The sequence below is a fragment of the Lepisma saccharinum genome, chromosome 14, assembly GCF_977018435.1.
Source record: "Lepisma saccharinum chromosome 14, izLepSacc3.1, whole genome shotgun sequence".
Lineage (NCBI taxonomy): Eukaryota > Metazoa > Arthropoda > Insecta > Zygentoma > Lepismatidae > Lepisma > Lepisma saccharinum.
The window spans coordinates 27,684,021-27,710,869 of NC_139242.1; the positions used below are offsets into that span (position 1 = coordinate 27,684,021).

Below are 26,849 nucleotides of genomic sequence, written 5' to 3' on the forward strand. Positions count from 1 at the left end.
TCGCTGATACTGGTAGTTATTAGTTTTGAAATTGAAAGGTGTCTGTAGATGGCAGTGCAACTCAACTTGATGACAGGTTCTGTAGCAGGAGCCAGGTAGACTTCCTGCTTGCTGTTTATTGAGAGAAGTGGTACACAATCGGATCCATATGTTCTCTCAAGAATGCTCAAAAGTTATCAGTGAAAATTATCCTTGTCCTCCTCTTCAGTATTATCAGATTTTTATTTTTTTGTGAATGTACAAAATTCATTAATACAGTCTTGCAAGTTGCAGTTATTTAACGTGCTTGTTCATGTCACAGGCCACGTAGAAGCTTGTACCAGAATGTTTTTTTCACTTTGTTTAGTTATTCATTTATGGCAGATGTTGACCTTATGTTGTGATCCTTGTAACTTTGTATTGTGGTGTTGAAAACCTAGTGAAATGATAGGAATAGAATAGATAGACAGCTTGTAATTTAATCATGCCTAGAATTTTACATCTGAAATCACTCCAAGGTTGCATATTAAGCAAATATCTATTGACGAGTAAATAGAGATGCAGGATGTTTACTGCATGTGATGTTAAGTACTGTTTAAATGCTTAACTTTCCAGCTGTACAATCCAGAAAATGTTTACGTGTGTAAACAAGGTGGAGGAGCAGGCAACAACTGGGCTTCAGGCTACAGCCAAGGTGAGCGCTTGTACGAAGACATATTTGATATCATTGACAGAGAAGCAGATGGGAGTGATAGTTTGGAGGTAAGTACATTAAGTGACATGTATAATATAAACTGAATATAATCATATTTCAATCCCACCATCCCTGTTTACCAGAACTGTTTGTGGTTTGCATCATTAAACCTGTTTTTAATGGTCAGTTTCGTCCCATTTTTCTGGGGAATTGCCGGTATTCAACATTCCAATATCTTTCATATCTCACAAGACACATTGTTTCTAAAAAATATATTAACTAATTTATAAGTTCATTCAGGCTTTAAATTAGAAATTGATGAGAAGCTTGGCTGCAATGATCATTATACACTCAAGTTATTGAACAGGATAATTAAAAGCAGTCATGTTTATTGTTGCATTTGTACTCCAAATCCTTTCTTTGTTTTTATTTAATGAATTATCAATGTTGTGTCATTAAAATGTGTGGTGGTAATTTCACTCTGCTGCAGAAGACCTGTAATATTTGAGCAGTTCGGGAGGAAAACATGATAACCCACAAAAGTATGGAACTGATGAAAACACAAGTGAAAGTTTGCACATTGCATTGTGGCTTATGTTACCCAGATCCCAGATGCCCCTGTGTGGCTTTGCCAATTGCCGCTACTGAATAGACCTGGCTTTGTCAATTGCCGCTACTGAATAGACCTTGTTCACTAATGCGTGAGCAACAGGAGAGTGTGAGAAAGTGATGAGAATTCTGCATGTGATGTTAAGTACTGTTTCAATACTTATCTACTACTCCTAATGTTATCTCAAGTTTGAATGTAGTGTTGGTTTTCAAGTTTTACTCCCAAGCCGCCAATTTAACCTTTTAAAAATAGCATGCTCGTGTGTCATTTTTATACAGAATTTGTGTTCGCATTTAGCATATTTTAGAAACCTTTCAGTTAAATCTAGAGATTGTGAATGAATGATTGATTGATTGAATTCCTTTATTTTACTTCCTTCGCTTTTTGTGCCACCTTGGCTAATTTGCGAAGATGGTGATGATGATGTGATGAAATTGATGAATGGACACGCACAAACATCCATGCCCAGGGTGGGATTTGAACCCGGAACCTCTGGCATCATGGAGATTGTGAATGAAGTTAGTTATTCTTTTGACATAAGACTATGATGTTTCATGTATTGTGTGCAAGTATGTTGCAATTTCTTCGTCATATTTTGAGACCACTACACAGTGGTTACACACTTGCACTATAATGAACACAAAATATTCAACTTATTTGAATCTTTCATGATGATGAATCTTTGTGTGTGGGCCTATATAAAGGATATGTCAGAAATATTTTCATTTTTAAAACTATTAAAATAAATACTTAAATTTTTTGTATAAAGATAAAATTTATTATCAAAAGAAAACTTAAATATTACATTTTTATTTGTGGAAAATAGTATTGGACAAATGGTGACCATTCATGTTTTCACATTCAATTATTCTTGAACTAAAGTTTTTGATCACATAGCAGACGGGCACACACGGTCAACGTTTCTGTTCGATCTTGATGACCTTGGATGTCCCGGCATAGTGCTTCCAGTGTTTTCAAACTTTCTCACCCAATATTTAATTAAATTTGAGCTTGGGACGTCTCTCATTTCTGCCAGGTTATAATGATGCCGGGACAAACGACACACAACAACATAAGAATCATTATTTTTATAAAACACACGAACACAAATAGCACATTGCTGCCCCGTAAAAAGCTCCATGGCAACTAAATATTAACAATGTTGCCAAGCGTTTGCGATCTATCTCATTTCTCCGTAATGTGTGAATTGCTCCAAAGGGTGGATTCAACAATGAAAATATTTCTGAGACACCCCTTACTTTGTACCAAATGTATTGTGAACTTTTTTTTTTCCATCTGTACTTACCTTTGCTTCATCTTTTAGGACCTATCTACTAGGTTGTAGTTGTTCAAATTCCACTTGAAACTGCAGGTTAAGTCGTTACTATCATATGTGTACATTGAATGGTTTTGAAACACTTAATCTTTCTTTTCGAAATTTCATCTTCATGTTTGCCAAACAGAGCCGGTATTTACGGAGAAATTCTGTATGCTATTATTATTAGTATTGCTACAAAAGATATGTATATTTTCATCTGTTGCTAATACACTTTTTCTCTTGCAGGGTTTTGTATTGTGTCATTCAATAGCTGGTGGTACAGGCTCTGGAATGGGATCATATATCCTGGAAAAGTTGACTGACCGTTTCCCCAAAAAGCTTATTGAAACTTACAGTGTCTTCCCAAATCAGGATGAAATAAGGTAAAGCATCACAATAATTGTCAATATTACATTATGATAAGGATAGAAACATTATTGTAAGATCTTGTACACAGATAAACTCATCCATTTTTGATACAGTAAATGTGGTTTTAGCAATGTATGCGTAATGTTTGGTGTTTCTGCATTGCAAATTTGGATGTTTTCCGATTAATTTTGAAAGCCCACTGCCTTCATTAACTAAGAATGCAGTGTCTGGGACGAAGATGGTAGTGCGCCACTGCTTTGTTTTGTTCTCAGGTGACTGTGGTTCCATTTTCTTCCAGCAGGCAGCGCTGGTGCAAGTTTCTTGGTTCCCGTTGTCTTCTGTGCTTTCTGCTGGTCATTCACCGCCCTGCAACACCACCAGAAGACGGAAACCATGACAAGAGTAAAATTTCTCACTTTTCCTGCAGAGAGTTCCGTTTGCCTGAATGATACAATGGACTCTTTTTAATTCAAACTCCAAGGGGACATGAAAAAGATTTGAACTATCCAAAATTTGAATTTAAAAAATGCAATACTATTAAAGATGATTTCAAGGTGAATATGCTTCTGTTTGAATTACTGAGTAATTCAAATTATCCAAGCTTGAATTAAGTAGAGTCCACTACTGTGTATATATCCAATTACCTTCAGTGGTTATGTGAACAAAGAAAGAGTTGAATACATGATAATCAATTACTTGTAAATTGTGTTAGAAACTTGTTATATAAACTAAGGAAAATCAAAAAGGTTATCTGATTAGAGTTGTAACTAACAGTAGGGCAAATATTTTTTTCCAGTGATGTTGTCGTGCAACCATACAACTCGTTACTGACTTTAAAGCGTCTCACACAGAGTGCAGACTGTGTAGTTGTATTAGATAATACTGCCTTGAACCGAATAGCTACAGATCGTCTCCACATTCAGAATCCATCATTTACGCAAATCAACACATTGGTCTCCACAATTATGTCAGTCAGCACAACAACATTAAGGTAAGTAGTTCATGTACATTATTATGTTGTTAAGTTTTTCATATTGTCTCTTCAAATGCTCATACCTTTTAAAAACCACAATAAAGTATGGCATAGTCTATAAACCCAGTATCAAGTAGACCTCTCGTGCATTAGTATTACAATACGAAGGGTGAATAAACAATAATGCCTCAGATTTTCCCAATTCATCATTTGATGACAGCACTGATGCAATACAAATACTCCCTTATTTCTTAATATCACTACATGCATTTTAATGTGAGAGATGCAGTGGTACGAGGAGGAATGTATTGATATAACTCCTGAAATGGAGGCATGTGCTAATCACAGGACGAAATGGTCAGTGATGTCAATAAAAGTCAGCATTTTTTGATTTTGTAACTTTTTTTTTATTAGGGGATGTATGACAACTTTGCAGTGAGATTGCAGGAATTTTTTTTATTATTTCAGTTAAACATAATATATTGTTTGTCATGATTTTTCCTAATGTAGTATTATTGTACTGGTGCATTAGCCAAGTTAGAAGTGTTTCAATTATAGAATTGTGTAAACTTTTTATAGTACTTTTTTGTCTATCCTTCATTTCTTTTGAGATAGACAGATGAAATTAATTATCATGGTTTCTACAGTACTATGTAATTTAAGAACTTATATAGCTTTGACTTGAAATACACCATGTTGTCTCTTAGGGCCGGTTTTTAAATGTCTGGTCAACTTTTTGGTCAGCCAACCACCAGTTGGAGTTCACCTCCAGTCTTAACCATCACCGGTTTTTTCAATGTGAAAATAACCAGAGGTTCGCTAACCGTAGGCTGGGCACGTAACAATTGTCAGTAAGCAATGCTTCCGTGAGAAATTCGATCTCACTGCCATCTAGATATCTCAATTCAAATCAAATTTCGCCTGGTATGAAAAGGTAGAATAATAGGACACATGCGGTTGTTGAAATTCATTGTTTACATTGCAAATACAGAACCTAATGTGCATGTATTGCATTGCTACAAATAAATACGTATAAGGGGAAATCAATTACTACACTTTTTTTTTCCTAAAATAGATCTGCTTCACAAAATAGTAACATGTAGTACAAATAGGTATTCTTTCATACAGGACGAAGAAGACATCAGATGCAAATAACTACTATCTAGCAATGCAATTACACAAATATGTTGAGATATTGCATGTATATTTTGTACACGATTTCATCCCGGGAGAACTAAATATTTTTTATTGAACATTCATACTTTGTAGGCATCTTTTACACCTAATCTCTACCTGACGATATAAAAAGAACAATTTTTAATACATGTTTTAGGATTGTGCAAAATAAAACATACAAACAAACAAAAATATAAACCATCAGCTGCAGGACTCGAAGTCACGACATAAAATGGTGCATGTGCTCCAAGCTATCACCCTTATCCACTACACCAACTTGCCACGTAGGGATTTGCTTCGCCATAGGACAGATGTGTACAGTACGTATACACAAATCAAAGTCTGGCGACCATTTCCTTTATTTTGCTTGTTACTGCACACTTCATTTTAACTCTGCCAAGTGCAACAAGTTTATTTTTACACCAATGTGGCTTTTTATTGAATTATTTTCATTCAATGTGCCTGAGAAACTGGTGGAGATCGATCTTCCGATAAGGCAGCCATGTTCGCAAACTACCTGTCATCTCGCCGACCACAGGAAAAAGCATGGATCAAGTTCACAGCCACTTAACCTCAAGTTGAGGAGCTGATCACAGGTGGAAAAACTCAAAATTGCAGTAACCCCTAGGTATTTGCCCAACCCGAACTGTAATCTCACATTGAAAAACGACCCTTAAACAACAGTATGCACAAAATTATAACTGGATAACAAATTCAAGTCTTAGAGCAGTACCGTCATCGCCTTGTAATCAAGGGATTCCGTGTTCGATACCCAGTGGAGGGACATAGTGGTTCGGATCTGTAGGTCCAGTCCCAATTAGCCTTACTGTGCATAAAGTGGACTTAAAACACCAAATCAATCAATCAATCAATCTTAGAGCAGTAAGTTAGATATTAATGAAGTACTACATAAAGTCGAATGTAAATCAAATCCATGTAGTGTGCCACATTAACATTTACAAATATTTTATATGTTGTAGGTATCCCTCATACATGAATAATGATCTGATTGGATTAATAGCACCTCTAATTCCTACACCAAGACTGCACTTCTTGATGACAGGTTATACACCTCTCGCTACAGATCAAGAGGTAAGTGCGTCATTTTTCACAACTGAATTATTTATAGGGAAGAGGAGCATGTAGGAATACTTACCATAAACTTCAAACATTTCATGGTAGATTAAATTGCTGGTATGTAAAATTTAATGTGGTGGACAGGTTATGTGAACCTGTCCCTTTCACCTGGTGCAGAGACTGCTTTTGTAGTTAATTTGCATTGAATTAAAATTGCCTTATACTTCAAATGTTGGAAAACAGAAATAATGTGAAGCAATGTGGTACTGTTTGAAACCAGTTTTGGAGCTCTCGTTGTTACAATGGTAGAGGTTTTATTGAAATTCCTAATTTCTCTATACTAGATTTTAATTTGCCCCTGTAGTTAGGTTTTGCCTACAGTTTCAATGATTTTTTTTTAAATTATGAAAAGTACTTGGAAAGTATCTCTAATAGTCGGAGTGTAACACACTTGTTTATTGTCATTGTCAATTGTCGATTTTTCTGTTGCATGAGCAGTGTTCCCATTCCAGCATAACAGTGGAAGCAGATACAATTCTATAGCTCTGGTGTCTAGCGTCCAGGTAGTTTGCAATGCAAGTTGGATTAAGGAAGGTTTTTTTAAAATTAATTAATTTATTTGGTCTCTTGAATACTCCACTAATCCATCTTCCTTGGCAGTGGCGTATGCTGGGTCCAATCCCAGGGCTATCTCTGAATGTAGTAGTTTTGAAATTTAGATTGAAAAGCAGTCCGGCAGAAAGAAGGGGGGTGGGGGCTCTTCCTCATTCACGTTTTGGACAGTTCCCTCATTATCCACAAATCGTTTGACTGTTGATAACTGGCTTTTGTTAGTTACGTCAATTGTCTCATCAAGTAATATTGCAACAGATGTTGCATTTGTTATTTCTGATTTGATATGATCTGTAATTATACTAGCTATTGCATCAATTAAATCATTTTGTATTATTGGTGATGTTCCTCTAAACAACGTTACACTTTTTAAATGATTAGTTATTGTTACTGTATCAATTAACCTTCTTAAAATAATTATGTTTTTCTTCACTTTTCCATTATGCAAACTGTTGGCAATCTTCATTTGTGAATTCAGGGAATGATCAATTCTTTGAGAACCAAATGTCTGTAACTTACTGAACCAGGGTGTCTACCAGTCAAGAAATTCTGCTAAGAATTTTTGCTTTTTTTACAGTATAGTGAATATACATTGTTATATACCAGTACTAAAGTAAGAATCACAAACCTTCCGACCCTCTGTAAACAACCGTCTCACTTCGAGTAACGTTTCACTCGCAACCTTTAATTTTACGTAGCATGGAAAAAACGTATTCTTATTTTAACTGATAATCTACACATTGAAGTATAATAAATTTTCTACAAGTGATTAAATACGTGTTCTTGTTCAAAAATGAACATATTTTTCTACGCGAAAAGTTCTATTTATCTGACACTGGGTTAACAGATCCCCCTTCCCCCCTCCTCTCTCAGTATAACGGCGCCAAAGTTATACAAGAGAGAGAGATTCGTTTCAGTAAATTCAAGCCTTTTGGTTTTATTGCTTCCTCTTCCACCAAATTATTGCCCAACATTGTTGACATGTAGAGTATTGTTTGCTCCTTTGTGCAACAAATATACCGCCAGCTTTAGCAGAAGCTAAACAAAGATAAGCCGGGGAATAAAAAGAGATTGTTTATCTTTCTCTCGGTTTTTCGTGCACTAGCAAACAAGAAGACTATAATAAGCACATTATTTACGAACGTCTCATGCAAGTAATGTATTCTCTTACCTTGATTCAGAAGTTCCTTTTTGAACTTGAGGCATATTCAGCGCTAGACATCATCCTTTCGGAGTACAGTCTGTCAAATGTGCTTCCCAAAAAGGAACTCAACGTGGCACAAGAGGCGATTTAACATCGACTGCTAAAATTTGGGAGATCGTCATCAATCATCACTATCAACATCTTCTCCACAGTGGACAGGACGGCTCTTTGATTGAAAGAATACGAACGCACCTACGTGTTTTTTTCGCGGGACTCACAACTTGACCGGTCGTTTTCTTTTTTCACCACACCGAAAACACAAAGACGCAGACACACAATTACACTTGGACACCAACTTCACTGCTTGCTCAGGATAGCACCGACACAACGTCACATAAACATTAAGAACAACCTGCTTCTTGCCACTTTTCAAACGGCTGTATTTCCAAAAGACTACTCTGAAAACACGGGAGACCTTCCTGCACACATGGAAGTCGCCATGTTCGAAACTGGCCCTATTTTCTTGCTGTTCACGTGATCGATTGTAATTTATACAATAATCACGTATTATTATTATAAACAGAAACTTTTAATGAAAATATATTTTAAAATGTATAATCCAATGTAATTTACACGTTTTTCTTCCATTAGCGTACTTTCATAGAACGGACTACATCATGCGGAAGAAATCCGTTATTAGGCTGTTGCCAACCTCAATACTTCTCACTAAGTCAAGTACAGAGACGGAAGTGTTATGTCGAATGTCGGCATATGATAGTGTGATTTCACATTGTCAGTGACGATCCTCCGGGGATGGGGGAGGGGGTGGGATGCAGGAGTCGATCTCTAATCCAGAGGTGTTTACCATCCGGATGGTGGCATCCTCACACTCCGGAATACTTTTGCACGAAGGAGGGCATGCCGTAGGGTGAGGGAGGTTGATTTAAAATGAACATCTCTCAACAAGAGAGAAGAAAAATGTGACAATATTTAAAAATTCATCCCCAAATATGCATTTTATTTTATATGTAGCGTACAATAAAATGTGACTTCCTCAAAATATTTCTGTATTCTAGTCTTCTTTCCCCACTTTTATGCTTCTCTAAGTTGCCGTTTTAGTTTCCCTTGGTGTCTTTGCTCCATAATCCAGTATTTTTGAACGGGATGAAAAGGACATAGAGTGTGTTTTTGGATGAAGTAACTTTAGAGATGTTGAAGTACATACTGGAGGATTCTGGAATGTGTGCCATTGAGGTGTAGATCGACCACGTGGTGACACGCACATTTGTCATTAGTTACGAGACGATGAGGGATAGGTGATATTTGAATTCCAAATTAGTAAGCCGCCCCCGTGACGGAGTGGTTAGCACATCGTCCTACGACACCAGGGGTCCCGGGTTCGAATCGTGGCCTGGGCATGGGTGTTTGTGAATGTCCATTCATCGATTTCATCATATCATCATCATTCATCCCCATCTTCGCAAATTAGCCATAAGTGGCACAAGAGGGGAAGTAAAATAAAGCAAATCAATCAAACCAAATGAGTTATTTCCATTTTTTTTTATCTAATTAATAATTATTAATTTAGTCAATCGAATCATATGTATCACCTTACTTTCATTATATATAATAATAAATCATAACACTTTCAAACATCAAATAAATTTAATGAAGAAACCCTGTTTCAAAACGTAATTTATCCAATTTGTCACATTCTTCTAGCAAGGTTTTTTTAGTAAAATATGAGAGAAAATTAATCCTTTGGTACGGAACCGTCTTACTCCTGGGGGATAAGATATACATTTTTTATTTGATTTTTTTTTAATTTAGCGTTGCTTTTCTTCCACTTTTGGCTAATCCCAACGATGAGAATGAGTGATCGTCAGATGAAATTGATGAAGGGACACTCACAAATAACACACATGCCAGGATTCAAGCCAGGGAACTTCGGTGATGAGTCTGAAAGTCGGCCACCAGGCAAGATGAACATTTTTTTTTATTATTATTTTTTTACATACATTCAATAACTTTCAACAGGTCATCCATCAGTGATACACTGCTTATTCCGCATCTGTTGACAAATGGAATGTTTTTACACCTTACAGGCTATGTGGATTATTTTTTTTCCATAAGTTTGCAACACTGTTAGGGTACACGTGCTTTTGTTTACAGAAGGTCTTAAGTTCTATGATTCTCACTTTAGGATTTGATAAATTTGAATATTTGGAAATCTAAAATTCTATTGATTGGTGGTTAAGATTTGTTCACTCTGTTTTTTAATAATCACATTCTTGTATGTGTGAAGTTTTGTAAAAATATTAAATAAAGTAATGTGGCCACATTCCCCATCCAGGATGGAGTTTAAATCAATTGTCAAGTGCTTTAAACTATCCTTATTCTAACACTACATTTCGAGAGAACACCCTCTTCTCTTGTCTTCAGGTGAAATTTGTTGGTGGGAATCGAGCCTATCACAGACCTGTGATTTTACTACAGTCTACCAAGTACCCCACTGTGCCGCCCAGAATTCTAGACTAATTTTTGCTCCATTTATGCTACTATTTCTAATATTTGAGGAGAAGGGACCCTATTTAATTGAATTCTACACTGGGATGACTTCTAGGGCTTTGGACGATTGCTACGAAGGCTGCTCCTTTCATTTTTCTTAGTTTCCAATTTGGTTATTTGTGTAGTACTGTTACTTTGCTCCACTGAATTCTGTGTGATTCACTCCATGCATGTTTGGCTATTTTTGAACTATCTGTTTCGCCTATGCATGTTTTGTGCTTGTGTTCCTCTTTTCTGTAGAGGGCATCCTGATTGTCATATGCAAGCTTGCCCGCATTCACATAGTATGTTGTATGTGCAGTTTTTGCTAGCTTGTATGGGGTTCTTTGGTTTGGTGTTTGATAGGATGCTTCTTAGTGTCTTCTTACTGCTGAATGATGTCCTAAGCTAGAAGTTTTTAACCCATTCTACTTATCTTTTCTGAAAACCCATGGATGTTATGACGAACTATCAGTGGAGGGCTTATCCAAAATTGAATCACGTGATACGAAACCCCTATCACTCCCACAAACTTTTCTTTCACTTCCCGACTAAAAGCCAACCTGACAAACCCAACCCCGTCCACCTTGCTTGTAGCATAGGTAGCAATGACTGGAGAGCCACAGTTGAAAATTCTCTAAATCAAAAGCATTATCGTGAACTTCGTGCAACTTGTCAATCAAATGTGCCTTTGAACCACGTATGTGCAGTACCTTAACTTTTCTTTGAATTAAATTTTGGCCATAACAACAATTAACCTGAATTGCCCGTATCACTAGAAAAGACCCGCATAGATTTCGGTTTATATTAAGTGATGACCAGTGTGTACTAGAATTACCCCCCTCCTGGAAGAGAAGACTGTCATTAACACATAAATTTCTAAATATCTATACACTGAGATGTAATATAGGTGAAAGTGTAACACCGCGATTCAGGAATACTCATTTATTGACCAAGAATAATAAAAAAAAAACATAAACTCTTTTATGTGTACAGGCGTTAATCCACAAATCTACTAATTTTACGTCATTGTTCAAGTAAATGATTCGCACAAGAAGCTGCTCCTAAACTACAAATTTTCGTGATGAACAACTGCTCTTTTAATACTCAAGCACCTCTGAATAAACACATAAATGAAAGTGTAATATTTTTTACAATCACAACTCAAGAATGATCTCCCTTGTCATAGGAGAAGTGAACTAAAAAAATTTAGACTGATTTCAACATTGACCCATAAATGAAAATATGCTCTCTTACAACTCGTTACACTTATAAAAACTAATAACAACTATGAGAGGTTCATACATCAGCTGTAAGCTGCTCAATAACTCGAGAAAGGGTCACTTGCCCTGGAGCAACAATCACCATAATATCTTTTGTACCAGATAGAAATATACAATGATAAATTTAATCACAACATAGGTCCATTTTCTTTCCCCTTAGATAATTTATTGTTCAGGAATCTCTCGAAACTGTATTGTTCAAAATGCCGGCGCAATGCCCTTTGTTAGATCTGTGATGCAGGAAGTACGCGAACCATGGCCATGATACGGATCACACGAATGCTAGCATGCTTAACCGATGTGGACGTAATTTTTTCAAAGTTCCTTAAACCACCATTCGGTTGACGTTTAGATATAAGAATAATTTCGTACTTACATCTCTGCTGCTTATATCAACCATGTGACCAAGGCAGCCGGCCACAAATTCCATTTATCGTCAGATATGACGGTCGTACGTCTCACTATTTGTGCATGTGCATGATTCCCCAAGTCTTGTTCTTAAAAGGTGAAATGCACCACAACTCGCACTAGCTTCGCAAATCCGATATCAATCGATTCCTTTCTGTGCGTATTCCTATTCAACATCCTACCTTCTCCATACTTTCGCCACTCTCTCCCAAGTTCCGGTTCCGGTCAATCTTTGTTCTTCTTCTTCTTTTTCCCCAAGAGATTTTATGCACACTAAATCCCCTAAAATCCATCACCTTTTTTTCAATTTAGGTTCACAATAAAGATGCAAATCCTTCTATTTACTACATAAGTTTTGCCGTAACAATTATCGCGATAACAGTCAATACAATGTTAAAGTAACCAGGTTTAATTTTTAAATTCCAATACATATTATTTACGCACACAGAAACACAAAGGCCATCTATTGAGCAAAATTTATACTACTAGTGTCAGTGCCACAGACTACTGCCACCTAGTGAGTAAGTTTTAAACACCTTCAAAACCCACGTAAACAATTTAAATCAAATACCGCGGTAATAACTTACACTTTTTGACATGGATTTATTAAAGAATAAACACAGTCTACCATTAAAAGGTATATATAACAATATTCGTTATAATGTATGGTGTGGATATTGTGCAGTTTGAATCAATCTTTTTATTTCCCTGCTTCTCTGTTGGGTTTTGGATGGCTTTTTTAGTTGGCCCAAAACCCCATATGTCATCCCAGTGTAGAATTAAATCAAATATTTTGCCCTTCTCCTCAAATTTTAGAAATAGTAGCAAGAAGAAGCAAAAATTAGTACAAAATTCTATTGGGCAGCATGGAGTAGCTGATTACAGCACAGGATTTGCAGTAAAATCACAGGTCTTTCGTAGGTTCGATTCTCACGACCAGCAAGAGATATTTCACCTGAAGATGAAAGAAGAGGTTATCTCTCGATACATAGTGTTAGAAAAAGCACTAGACAATGGATAATTGTCTCATCTGCTTGAGCTGGTATGATTAAGTAAAGCATTGTGTATCCCACCATGGTACAAACTCAAAATAATTATATTTATTAACCTTAGATAAATAGTTTTGTTTACTTATAGTTATACCAGGTGTCCCAGAAGTCTTTCCCTGATTACAAACTTTATTCATATTTGCTATATGCAATGCAGAGATGTGAAAGTGGTGCCAAAATGTTGGAAAACTAATCAAGTTTATTTGTTTCAGGTTTCAGTAATGTGGCTGTAGTGTAGCAGTGTCAGTGCCAAGGAATCCGGAATTAATGCTCTTGACATGGGGTGGCATCTTTCCATACAATGTTTCTTGGACTTGGCAGGATTTGGGAATGAAGATAAATTCCATTTTTTAAATATCAACTTATTGATGGCAGATATTCTAGACGAAAGAATTCTGTACATTTGAAAGTTCCTCTGCACTGTTATTGGTGACCGGGTCTCGTGATACCAGAGGACATGCTGAGCTTTTTCCTGATTTGTGAACATTTCCGGTTTTCTGGGTAGTGACACTGCTACACTACAGCCACGTTACTCAAACCTGCAACAAAATAACTTGGTTAGTTTTCCAACATTTTGGCACCACTTTCACATCTCTACCTTGCATATAGCGGATATGAATAAAGTTTGTAATCAGGGAAAGACTTCTGGGACACCTGGTATTTTCATTTGAAGAGACATTTTCCACATAACATGAGCAATTTAAGTTTATGAATTTTCGAGGCAACTCATCTTCAAATATCCCCTTACTGTTATTAAAATCTCATGTTACGAGAAAAAATACAATATTATTATTCTTCCTTACCCTGCAAAAGTACTAAAGTAATTAACATCAAAGGTTGCTTCAAACATTAAACATTTATTTCTCCTGTGACGTACAGTTGCACCTGAGGTCAGATGAGGCGAGTTGGAAGTTCAGTGATGCATTCATCTTGTAGGACATCTCTCTTGACTCTGGAGGAAAAACTTTAAATTATTTTCAATGCAAAATGCAAGCAGAAAAGCATACTCTCTAATGAAGTATATAGGTTTCTAGTTTAAAGTTATCTTCTCTTTGTATCTTGTCAGAAACATCAGGATTTTTAGCCGAATTACGTCGTATTCATTACTCTTTACCTAGAACCATATTTGTTCTAATTCGTTACACTTTGTCAGAACCTGAAATTTGTTGACTGAAATACTGCAAGCTGGAATTTTATTTCAGTGATCAAGCTTCACATACAAAATGCATGTGTAAACTAAATACTAATTTTACCCTTCAAAATAACTGAAGCTTGTGTGCATATTTGTGTTTGAATTCTTAATCAGCATTAAATGTGATTAATTCTACAGAAATGTTAACATTGAATATATTTCTGCGTTCAAATCAATGTGGGGGTGACGGGGTGATATACCTCACCAACAACCTTGCCTTAAATATCTCCCCAACAAAAATTTCTGGGGGAGGGAAGAATTTTTGTTGCAACAACAATATAAGTGATTCGTTTTAACTTCAAATGTATTTTACTAAAGATAATATTCAAAATACACACAAGACGAAGGATAATAACTGTGTCTGTTTTTGAGTGTTGCATGCTTTCTCTCTCCCTTTCTTTGAAGAGACCATTAAGAAATTACACCAGTAACAATATGTGCACAGTAAAAGTAATACAAGACTGCAAGACAAATAAACTTGATGAAAGATAAAAATTGCAATTTTTTGGCTGACCCAAGCAATATTTTAAATAGATGGAAGAACTACTTTAATGACCTTTTATATGTTCATGTAGGAGATAAATCAGAAGTAAATGAAGTACACACAGCAGAACCTTTAGTCCCAGAACCTAACTTGACTGAAGTTAAAGATGCTAAAAGGCTAAAGAATAACAAAGCACCTGGCATTGATTTAATAGCAGCTGAGTTAATTAAATATGGTGGAAATTCGTTAATATGTCAAATTCATAAATTAATTTGTTTAATATGGAATAAAGAAGAAATCCCTCAACAGTGGAAAGAATCCATCAGGGTTGCTACGCATCCTGGAAAACCTGGAATTTTAAAATATTCCTTCCAGGCATGGAAATGTTATGAAATTTCACATTTTTCCAAGCTTTACCTGTAATTTTGGAGATTGTCCTGGAAATTCCTGTGCCCCATTTTATTTGTATGAATTACAATAAGTTTTCATTTAAAACAGGCCAGTGTCATGACAGTGGTTTATTTCTTATGTCACGTTGCTGTGTACTGTAGTCATAGTTTTGTGATAAGTTTTATTTTTGTGATTGAAGTATAATGCCCCAGGCTTTTGTATTCTTTTGTATATGATGATAATAATAATGGTTAAAAAAAGGGTTTGCTATCCTAAATATTCCAAGTTTTCCAAGGATATTATTCTTGTTTATTTGTAATACAAGATGGTATTTTTTTATAAACTTATATACTTGTGTTTATTTTTCTACCTTTGTATTTTTTCTGTATTATTGTAAAAATTTAATAACCTTCATTATACTAAGAAATTAAAGGTGTGGAAAGGAGCAGGTGTAGGGGAGTTCGGAGCCTGCATTCAAAAAATTTAGAACTATTTTTTTTTTAATAATAAAAGAAAATATGTAATGATGTGTATTTTGCCATACTTACTTTCTACACTTGTCCTGGAGCAATTGTAGAAAATCCTTGAAAAGTCCTGGAAAAAAATGCATAATTTTGTATAGGAACCCTGATCCATAATTGTTCTTGTGTTTAAAAAAGGTGATAAAATGAACTGCAATAATTACTGTGGAATTTCTCTACTCTCAACAACATATAAAATATTATCTACCAAGTAGAACAATGACATCTGAAGCTTTCTTCAATGTAAAACACATTTTATTTATGTTTATTCCATTCGAAAGTTAGTGGAAAAAAAAGGCCACTCAGTAAGGCAGCGTAACTAATAAGTAACTCCCTCACTCAAGATAGAAACGTCCATTTTGGTATTCACACACCAGAAAGCTGCTAAGGCTTCTGCAAAACTGAAAACAAGCCTTCAAGCGTGAAGACAGCTCCCAGTACCTGCCCCATTAAATGCAGATCAGTCTCCTATCTCCTCTCGATACCCACATTCAACCTTGGTGTATGCTTTGCCTGTAAGTCAACAATGCCTAATAATGTTCTCTTATGGTCAGTCCTCTTCCATATTATGTGTTCGGTTCCCGGTGGGGTAAGGAGGCATTTCTGTGGCCGAGCTCTAATTCCAATGTGTGGGTCCAGTTCAGATTGCTTCTCTCTGCATGACTTTCACCTAACAGCACACGACTAGACTTTCTGTATGCACCTGTTATGTCGGAAGACGAGACGTGGCTTGGCACAGTCTCGTCTCTTGAATGAGAAGGCCTGTTTCGTTCTCGAGTCTCAAAATAATACACGTAAAAATGTTTAACATGCTTATTGAAATGAAAAATGTTTGATTAAACATTACAGAACATGTGATGTAGTATGTAATCCATAAATTATATAGACTTTAAAGCAGTTTAGATCTAGGCGATCATTTTCACGAATCTAGAAGTCTAATTTACTGAGGTGTCAAGGAAAAGAATCATACAGTGTCTCAATTTGCCAAATGCCTGTTTCGTCCTCAATCTCGTCCTGAAGGATTTTTTCTCGTTCCTATTTTTAAAAGGTCGTTCTGGTCTCGGTACTATCCCTAGATTGTTCATATCTTCTTCCTTGGAGCCACATTTATTTTGGAGGTGTAACCTGTATCTCCTATGATCTCAGAAGTGTATAGAGACTATATTCATGGCCGGTTAGCCTGCGCACTGAATAATAGGTAACATTATATGCAACGCTTAAACTGAAAATTTTTAGGTGGGAGTGTGTGTGCTTGATTCTTGGGGCTAGCTGGGAAGGTTTGCTATTATGGTTTAAGGTGGTAACAGAGACAGGTGGAGGGTACTTTACATAAATATGTAACTCAGTTCCTGACGGGGTTATCATCTCCTGTCTCTCCACTAGCTGTATATTAGTAGGAAGGAAAGGATTCCTCACCTACTGCTTGTACAGTACTCCTCTTGCCAGGTGCCGTTTACTGGATTCTCTTCAACCAGTTCACTGGCTTTTTAGGAGACATCCTGGAGTCTAATCTGGAAGTCAGATTTCACTGTTTCCTCAGGCTGTCTTCAAGTCTGGTAGTGTACAGAGACTTCTCTCCTGAAAAGAGAAAAAGTAATCTTTTGGACTACTCATGTTGTATCACTACTTTTCCTTAAGAAATTGTGCAAAATATGTAATCGTACTGTTTAGCTGCATCTACAGGATGTATCTAAATGTTATCCACACAGTTTCAAAGTTTTCAAACATAATATAATTTGCTGTTTTCGCTTGTAGGTACCATATACTTTCCATGTGGTAGAGTTTTATGTAATACATGTAGGTAGTGTTTATTTTAATGCCATTATTGATATAACGTTAATAAAACTTAAATGTAGTTTAATCGCTAATTATTTTGTTTGCCACATCAGGGTTGGAAGAGTAATGAAAAATGAGTAGCACACACAAATGTTCAATACTGTTTCCAGTTTCTGAAACTGGTAGTTTCGCGCTTTCCAAATGCAGACAACAAAACAAAGGGGACATTCAGTTGATTTATTTCATTCTTCAATCTAAGATGGATGATATTTCAGTACTACAATATCTCTTTTGGTTTCGTTACACTAAAGTTCTCACCTACCGCTTGTACAGTACTCCTCTTGCAAGGTGCCGTTTTGGTTTCGTTACACTAAAGTTAGGTGTTAACAAAGAATTATAAATCTGCAAAAGTTAAGTTCTTCTTTGATTAGTTCAGTCAAGCACCGTCTTAGACACTGCTCAACTATGCTTACATCACAAATTGACAAACAACAAGTGAAATTTATGTGGACCGTTACACACTAAATCTGTATGACATAATTTTAAGATGCATTATTTTCCATAATTATGGTCGGAAAGTGTTGTGGTTTCGTTACACTAAAGTTAGGTATTAACAAAGAATTATATAACTATAGGAAGGCCAAGACGAAGATGGAGTGACAACTTTGAGATGGACCTAAAGGAAATCGGTAGGGATGGAAAAGAGTATATAGATCTTGCTCAAGATAGGGACAGATGGAAGGCCTGTGTTGCTGCAGCCATGAACCTTCGGGTTTAAGAAGGCTAGAGAGTTAGTTAGTTAGTTAGTCAAAAGTAATGTTCTTCTTTGATTAGTTCAGTCAAGCACCGTCTTAGACACTGCTCAACTACGCTTACATCACAAATTAACAAACAACAAGTGAAATTTATGTGGACCGTTACACACTAAATCTGTATGACATAATTTTAAGATGCATTATTTTCCATAATTATGGTCGGAAAGTGTCGTGTACAGTTTTCTAAAATAAAAAAGTGATATTTTAAATTAGTGTGACTGGGAATTACGAGTAACCAAAGTGAAAAGTCGTGTAATGTACTAGGTGGGTAGGTATTAAAATGCAAAGGGAAGCTGTGCATGAGGCCATGAATCAGTAACTATAACACGTCCTAGTAGGTTACAAATCTCTGTGCTTAGAAGTGTATGATGCGTTGTTACGTGACGCTTCTGTGTCGTAAGAGAACCAAGTCAATAATCGCAAGAACAGATTTTCAAACATATAATCACGATAAGCAAGGGTGGTCAAATTTTGATTACTTAGCATTAATTCATTAAACATGGATTCATCAAAATATGCACAAGTTCATTTGGAAATATTTCAAGAATGTCCTGTATGAGGATGTTTCAATGCCTTCTTGCTGTAAGTAACAATTAACACGTATAAATAAGTCAAATCAAGATTATCCAATTTTTTATGTTTCTTACACTAATATAATTTTTTGCAGGTGTCAAACAACAATAACATTCTTATCAGTTTAACGTAACCAATTTATTATAACGTGTGATGATTCAAAAAATGCTCTATTAACCAAAGATGATTTTGCACTGATCACTAATAGTCTGATGTCAGTGAAACAGAATTTTTAAATCCATATATTTATATTATATGAATCTTACGTACCTTTCAATCTTTTCTTGATTTCATGTTAAAGTTGCATCAAAAGCCAATCTGTTATTAACAACAACTTGAATTTATTTTGTACAATTCTTTAGTAGCTTGTGTTCTATGGAAACGGTTAACTCAAAAGCATTATTAAGTGCCAACAATGCAGTATTCCAAATTGTTTACAATCAGATGTTAAAATATTCATGCTAGAATATTCTCTAGTCTGCACATGGGTTGGATTTGTTCCTGCCTAGACACCAGTGTAAGATAAGGGGCCCACAGGCCTCGACCCCACTCAGTAATTTGTCTATTATTATTTTATTTTATTTTATTTATTTCAAACAGTATTTATAGAAAGTGTGGGGCGTTACCCCCACACCCCCTGTACACCTTCATGGCGTGGTGCTATGCACAGGGGAACACTTTACTTTACTTTATTTATAGTGTGGTAAACAGAAAGTTCCAAAGTACAGCACTTTTACACATAGACTCATAAGCAAATATCGCAAAGTAATGGAGGAAATGAACATAAGAATAAAATCCAAAATGTTTGACAAGAGAAGAAAGATATAGCAATATAAACAGTAATATAAAATAATCCAATCCCGAAGACGTATGTCAAACAACAGAAAATCCAAACAAAACATATATACATTCAACCATTCTTGGTAACATTACATCATCATCATCATCAACATTGTTAAAGTGGTAGACTGCACATTGAAATCTAAAAACCTCATGGTTCCTATTCAATGCCTGCCATATTACAGACACCTAATTGATTAGTCATCTTTCCCGTTATGTAGGCTAAAGGCTAAAGATATTTGGCCTTCAAGTTTTTTCAATAACTGGCCAGGAAATATTTAATCACATTACTGTTTTAAATATACATAAAGATGGTATGTAGAGCGCACTGTAAATTTTCCATCACCACATTTGTTCTCTTCATTCTAGCCAATAAGAGCTTCAAAATCAAACAGCTTTGATGCTTTTAGTTTTCTGTGTGGTTGCTAACACCAGGAACACCTTGAATCTTGATAGGTCTTCTCGTTTTGTTCTTTTGATTATCTCGAGCATTTGTGGTACTAATGTCTAGTTTTGGTGCTTACCCCCCCTCCCCCTAGTCGGTAACTAACAGGGTGTCTACCAGTCAAAAATGTCAAGGAAAAGTCAAGAAATTATGCCTGTGGTCAAGAATTTTTGCTATTTTTTTTTTTACAGTATAGTGAGTTTTGATTGTTTTATACCTGTACTGGGATTCGATAAAATTGAATATTTGGAAATTTAAAATTGTATTGAGTTGTGGTTAAGATTTGTTCACTTTGTTTCTTAAGAATTTAATTCTTGTATGCGTGAAGTTTTGTAAAAATATGAAATAACGTAATGTGGCCATTCTCCATCTAGGATGAAATCTGGAGCATTACTTTTTACATGCTTAAAGCAAGTTTAAATGTCTTGTTAAAGTATGGCTTCAGTTTTCATCTTAACCAGCCTTCTGGTAGTGGTTTTTCATTGAATAAACATATCTATCTTTCTTACTTTGCAATTATATCTAAGCAGGTAAAAAAGGTAAAGTGCTCCCCTGTGTTTAGCACCATGCCATGAAGGCGTATAGGGGGTGTGGGGATAACGCCCCACACTTTCTTGATCCGGTCATGAGTAGGGGTGATGTGATGTGATACCTAAGCAGGGGGTTGATTAAATAATGTTAAGAAAAATAGGGGTATAGGTCAAAAGAAAGGTCAAGATAAAATCAAGAATTTTGGATTTGTTATTTTGGTAGACACTATGCGAACGCACGTATTTCAAGGACTTTTGTCAGTGGAAAAAAGCAAACATGCCCAACATACAATTTATTAAGTGCACTCAACCCAATCAACCAACGGTATTTTTTGTAGCTGGTCTCGTGGAAACGCCTAATATATATACCGTATTCTTTTCTTTATGCTCGGCTGTAAGGTCCAGAAGAAGTGGGAGAGGCCTACGTATCTGATGATTTGAAGCCTATCCTCGTAAAGAAGCCGCAAGAATGGCATCTTTGACACAAGTTAATGGATTATACGAGGGTTACTATTTATATTTTGAGCCTTGGCAACACTGATTGAAGTTAGGCACGATTTGACGTTTGCAGGGAATCGTCTGGCATTATTGACCATAACGTACTTCAAATGTTTTGTCAATAGCTTCATTTGTGTTGTTTATGTTGCCTTGGAGATTGCGCGACAACAATAGAATGGAATTAACTCGTGAACATTTTCGTGCGATGATTTTTTACGATTTTCGACGTGGATTATCAAGACAAGAGTGCATCGATCAACTTACTTCCACATTTGGCGATGAAGCCCCATCCTTTGCCACTGTGAAACGCTGGTATAACGAATTTAATCGTGGCCGCCATTCGCTCACTGACTAGATTCGCGAAGGTTATCCAAAATCAGTTGTTGTTGAAGAAAACATTGATGCTGTGCAAAACCTAATACTGCAAGATCGTCATGTGACATACTGTGAGATTGAGGCAACCATAGGCATATATAAAATATTACATGATCATTTAGCTGTGAGAAAGGTATGTTCTCGTTGGATCCCACACAATTTGACAAAAACTGAAAAAGACGCTCGCGTCAATTGGTGCAAACAAATGCTCAATAAATACAATCGTGGTGCTTCAAAAGACGTATATAAGATTGTAACAGGTGACGAATCATGGATATATGCATATGAGCCGGGACGTAAACAGCAGTCGACTGTATGGGTGTTTCAAGATGAACCCAATCCAACAAAAGTTGTTCGCGCTCGAAGCACATCGAAACAAATGGTCGCCTGTTTTTTTTTTCAGGAAAACTGGTCATGTGGCAACTGTGCCTTTAGAGGGACGTAGAACGGTCAACTCTGAATGGTACACAACAATTTGTTTGCCAGAGGTCTTCGGTCAAATACGGAAAACAAACAAACGCCGTCAGATCATTCTTCATCAAGACAATGCCAGCTGTCACACATCTCGTCTTAACAACCGACTTTATGAACAGTCAAAAAATCGAATTGATGAGTCATCTGCCGTACAGTCCTGATTTGGCACCCAATGACTTCTTCTTGTTCCCGAATGTCAAGAATAAATTGCGTGGACAACGATTTTCGTCGGCGGAAGACGCCGTTGATACGTTCAAGAACCATATTATGGAGGTGTCTCAAGAAGATTGGAAAAACTGCTTTGACAAATGGTTCGAACGAATGCAAAAGTGTATTGACCATAAAGGAGAAAACTTCGAAAAACAATAAAGCAGTTTTCAATGCCAAATTCCTGTTTTTTCATTGTTAGGCTCAAAATATAAATAGTGACCCTCGTATCCATTTTCCCCCTTATTTTATCACACAGAACAAAGGCACAGAATAAGACAACACATGTCAACAACACAGCACAACAACATGGACCCAATCACTGAAAATTTTTAAAAATACCTTCCTGTCCATAATGAACACTACATGGCAGACACAAGAAACTCAGACACGACAAGTTTTACCAAAAAATCCTCTTTTTGAATGTGAACCGAACCACCAACCCTCGTTGTTGGAAAACCTGCATCAAAATTAGTTTGGTATTGAGAGCTGAAGGGACACGCATCACGGTGTTGCCATATCATGCGGTATGGTATGGTACGGTACGCAGTGCAGCCGTCTGACGCTGTGTCGAGGAACACATGTTATGAAAAGGAACAACAATGATGAAATGTGTTATTGTTTTTCGAGGAAAACTGGATAACAACGATGACAACAACAATGATGAAATGTGTTATTATATTCTCTCTTCGTTTCCATTTCCCTTACAACATGAACGAATTAACGAAACGAGGTTTGTTTACAGGTTACCTTTTCAATCCATTCTGAAAATGTAGAATATATACACTTTCAATAATCATTTCTCAATTATACTGCAACTGAATTGCACAAAGTCCAGTTGGTGGGGTGTCTGACTTTCACGCGGGAGACCCGCGGTGGTTTGTAGAACTTTTTAAAATATCCCGAGCGGCTCCGGGGTTGACTCAGCCCAAGTGAGTACCTGGGGCAAACCTGGGGTAAAGGCGGTTGGTGAACCACACCACCGCATCACCTCCATAATATGGCCTAGGTCGAGGTGGAGAATGTGTGCAGCCCTACCTCCACATCCCCATATGCCTCCATACTTTACTTTATTTTGCGTCCATTAATTTTTTTGTATGAGAATCCCAGAGATTTTATGACTGTCCTTAAAGATGTTTCCCCACCTTGAAAAAAGTCCCGAATCTTTCAACAAAATGCAGTTTCCCAACAGTGGGATGATCTTTGCTCCTATAATAAGAGTAACTATGGCGACGAATAGCATCTTGCTGAAAGGTATCTAAATTTGTCACGCATTTACTGATATCCCTCTTCTTTCCTAGGGTTTCCAGTTTTGAAGCCTCGCATTTATTTATTTATATCTACCACTTTATATTATTCTTTCCCTACGTAACAATAGTGTTCTTTGACATGCCGACAGCAGCTGCAGTCCTGTCCAGAACTTTATTTACAGAAATGATTGGACCCCCATTGTTTTTCTCTTGCATGACCTCTTTGGTACATTGTCATCTCGAGTATTGCGTTCTGTGCTTGACATTCTTCACACAAGCAAATAAACACTAAACAAACGGACCGGTTAAAATTAACAACAACGCAACAAACAACACATCCTCTTCCAACAACATGAAAACTGATTGCAGGAAGATGCCCGATAAGCGGCAACACCGAGATAAACATTTTCTGTTGCTAGGTAACCAGGGCTTGGGTGAAGCACTGAGAAGATTTTGATTGGCTCGCATGCCTAGCAACCCACCCTCCTGCAGTGACGTAGACCCGATTTCTCCACGTGCTTCACAAGCGTCAATACCAAACTAATTTTGCAGCAGTTATTGTTGCTATGACAAGGATTGTTTATGTTGCTAATGTATCCCTGTTACCGAAGAGATGTCTCGTGCAGAGCCCCACCACAAGTGTGAGGTTTTGACATTTTGACAGTGGGGACAAGGGAACTGAAGTAAACATACTGGTCTGGCAACATGGCTGACGTCATCTAAATGTCCCAAATAGCAAAACTGGAATCAGAATTTCAAGGAGAAGCAGAGTGCCAACTTCATGGGAAAATCACTAAATTTGGTAGATTTGTAATGCTTGCATGTGACGAAATTCATGAAACTGGAAAAGAGACTAGCAGTGCTCGAATGGATGTAGGGCAGGGTGGGGGAGGAGGAGGAGGAGGTGATGTAATTTACATGAAGCATTCTGTAGCGTTCCATCATGAATGCGGGGATCTTAAATAGGGATGTAACTTGCCCCTCCCGATTATTACTATTGATGGTAGAGACAGCCCTGAACGGGCCAGGTACAAATATCTAACTTAACATTAAAATAAACTCATGATTCGGTTTTATACTGAACTGAGCAATGCGAATGGCAGATAAGGGCATAGGATAGCTTACCCTGATCGGTTTAGAAAATAGACCAACAGCTCCTGCTTCTCCAATGATTCCAAGTAAAAAGACCTCGTGTCGCTCTCATGTGCACCTATTTAAACCCTCGTTTGGCCTCTCGTCACCTCTCGCCAAAGGCCAGGGTTCTTACCATTTCCTGTAAAAGGCTTATCCTACACATTTCTGAGCAGGAGCTTGGCAAGGTCTGCCTGGGTCAATATTTCTGAAACCGAACGGATATGCTACGATTCACCTAGCTTGGATAATTTTCATCGGCACCCCTGCCTACTGCATTGTCTCCATGTTAATTCACACAAAGATTCCCCAGCCTACTCCTAAACTTGACCAAGTATTCCCCCAGCTAGGAATTTATACTCCAAACACTGGTGACCAACAAATTTTCCAGCTACTTTCTGTCGAATTTGAGTAATATCGCACAGATGGATATTGTTTATGTGGATACAGCTTGTCATCATCCACATTATTTAGTTACGGAGCAATTTTTTCTCCCATGGAAACGTTTACGTGAATATTTTGTCAACATGGAAAATACAGTCTGCCATCAGTTGAATATGTTTTACATTTTTACACATTTTTTTTTTCAGCTACTTAGCAAATTTCATATTTTCATTGTCGGCAACACTGAGGGCCTACCTCTGGGATAAAATGAAGCCTTCACTACCCAGTCCAGTGCTTGGGGGCTGGAAGCCACAACAAATATGTCATGGGTTGAAAGACTCTTCATTCGGAAGAAGAAACCTGGTGATAGGTGAAAGTAAAGACGATCCTACACTAGCGCTTTTCTCCACTGCCATTATGTGAGAGTGAAAGATCAGTCTCATTTGCTAGTCGGTTATTTCCAGTATTTTAATATGGGCTTCGGAGGTAGCCTAGCTAGCCTAGAATATACAAACATGTTCCTTAGACATGGTGCTGTCCTGTTCTCCTCTGCCTGATTACTTGAATGTGTTTGTATTTTTGTTATTTAACTTTTCTTTTCTGCCACTTTGGCTAATCACAATGATAAATTTGGTGAAAAGCAGTTGCAAAGAACACCCATTCCAACGTTAGGATTTGATCTTGAAATTTGACCAAGGTGAAAAATCCAAAACTGAAGTACTTAGCCACATGAATGTTCATATATTTGTTTCGGATATCCATGTGCCATGTTGTTATCTGTGCATGCAGTTGTAAAATAAAGAACTTTGTTTATTGTGTTTCAGGCAGCATCTGTGAGAAGAACCACTGTACTTGATGTGATGAGGCGGTTACTGCAACCTAAAAACATGATGGTATCAACAGCCCACGATAGGAATGCCACACATTGTTACATTTCTATTTTAAATATTATTCAGGTTAGTGTTGTATCCTTCAAATTACTGAAAAATATTTTACAAAATATAATGTGAATATATTGGGCAAACATGTGATTTCAAAATAGATTACATTTTTCAACAGGTTTTTTTTTAAAAAAAATGAGATCTACTTTAAGAAAGAGAGAGAACTCACAATTGTGATTGAACCAGTAAACTTTTTCCTTCGTTTTGACACAGTTTATTTCTTGCAATTATTTTGCTGCATCTTTCCTTTGTACTTGGTAATTAAAAGGACTGTTGCCTATGAAATACAGTATTAAAATTTCTGACAATTATCAATTTCCTTAAAATTATGAATATTTGTGCTGAGCTAATACGGCTTTCAATCCTTTCCAATTCTCAATGATACAGATGCTTAAAAATTGTATTGAGGTAGTTGGTGGGTTGGGACGTATGGCTACAGCTATCATCGGAAGGACTCGTGCCTTTTCGATGTAGTTGAGGTCGGGTAAATAAGCTGGCCATGGCATGCAATGGATTCTGTGCTCCTGTAGACAGGAGCACAGAATTGTCAGGAATGGAATACATATGATATGTATTGTGTTTTCAAAATATACAACAGTTTTTTGAGTACTGTATTAAGTTTTCCATCAGAACTATGTTACAACAATCTACCAGGTTTGCATTAAATATTCCTAGTTGCACATTTCTCCCCACAATGCTGTTGGAAAAAATAATAAAAAATATGTTTCTTGCATAATTTCCAGGATAATTCGGTATATTACTTACGTGAAATTTAGAAAAGTTC

The 26,849-nt window shown here is 36.7% G+C and overlaps 1 protein-coding gene across 1 annotated transcript in view; it reads left to right on the top strand.

Annotated features, from left to right (window-relative positions):
• LOC145998461 (tubulin gamma-1 chain) overlaps window positions 1–26,849 on the top strand; it is a 36,417-nt gene that overhangs the window by 4,383 nt on the left and 5,185 nt on the right. The window contains exons 4-8 of the mRNA XM_083134873.1: window positions 595–741; window positions 2,848–2,984; window positions 3,767–3,961; window positions 6,100–6,211; window positions 25,949–26,080. Coding sequence (XP_082990999.1) covers window positions 595–741; window positions 2,848–2,984; window positions 3,767–3,961; window positions 6,100–6,211; window positions 25,949–26,080 — 723 coding nt within the window. The remainder of the gene's footprint in view (window positions 1–594; window positions 742–2,847; window positions 2,985–3,766; window positions 3,962–6,099; window positions 6,212–25,948; window positions 26,081–26,849) is intronic.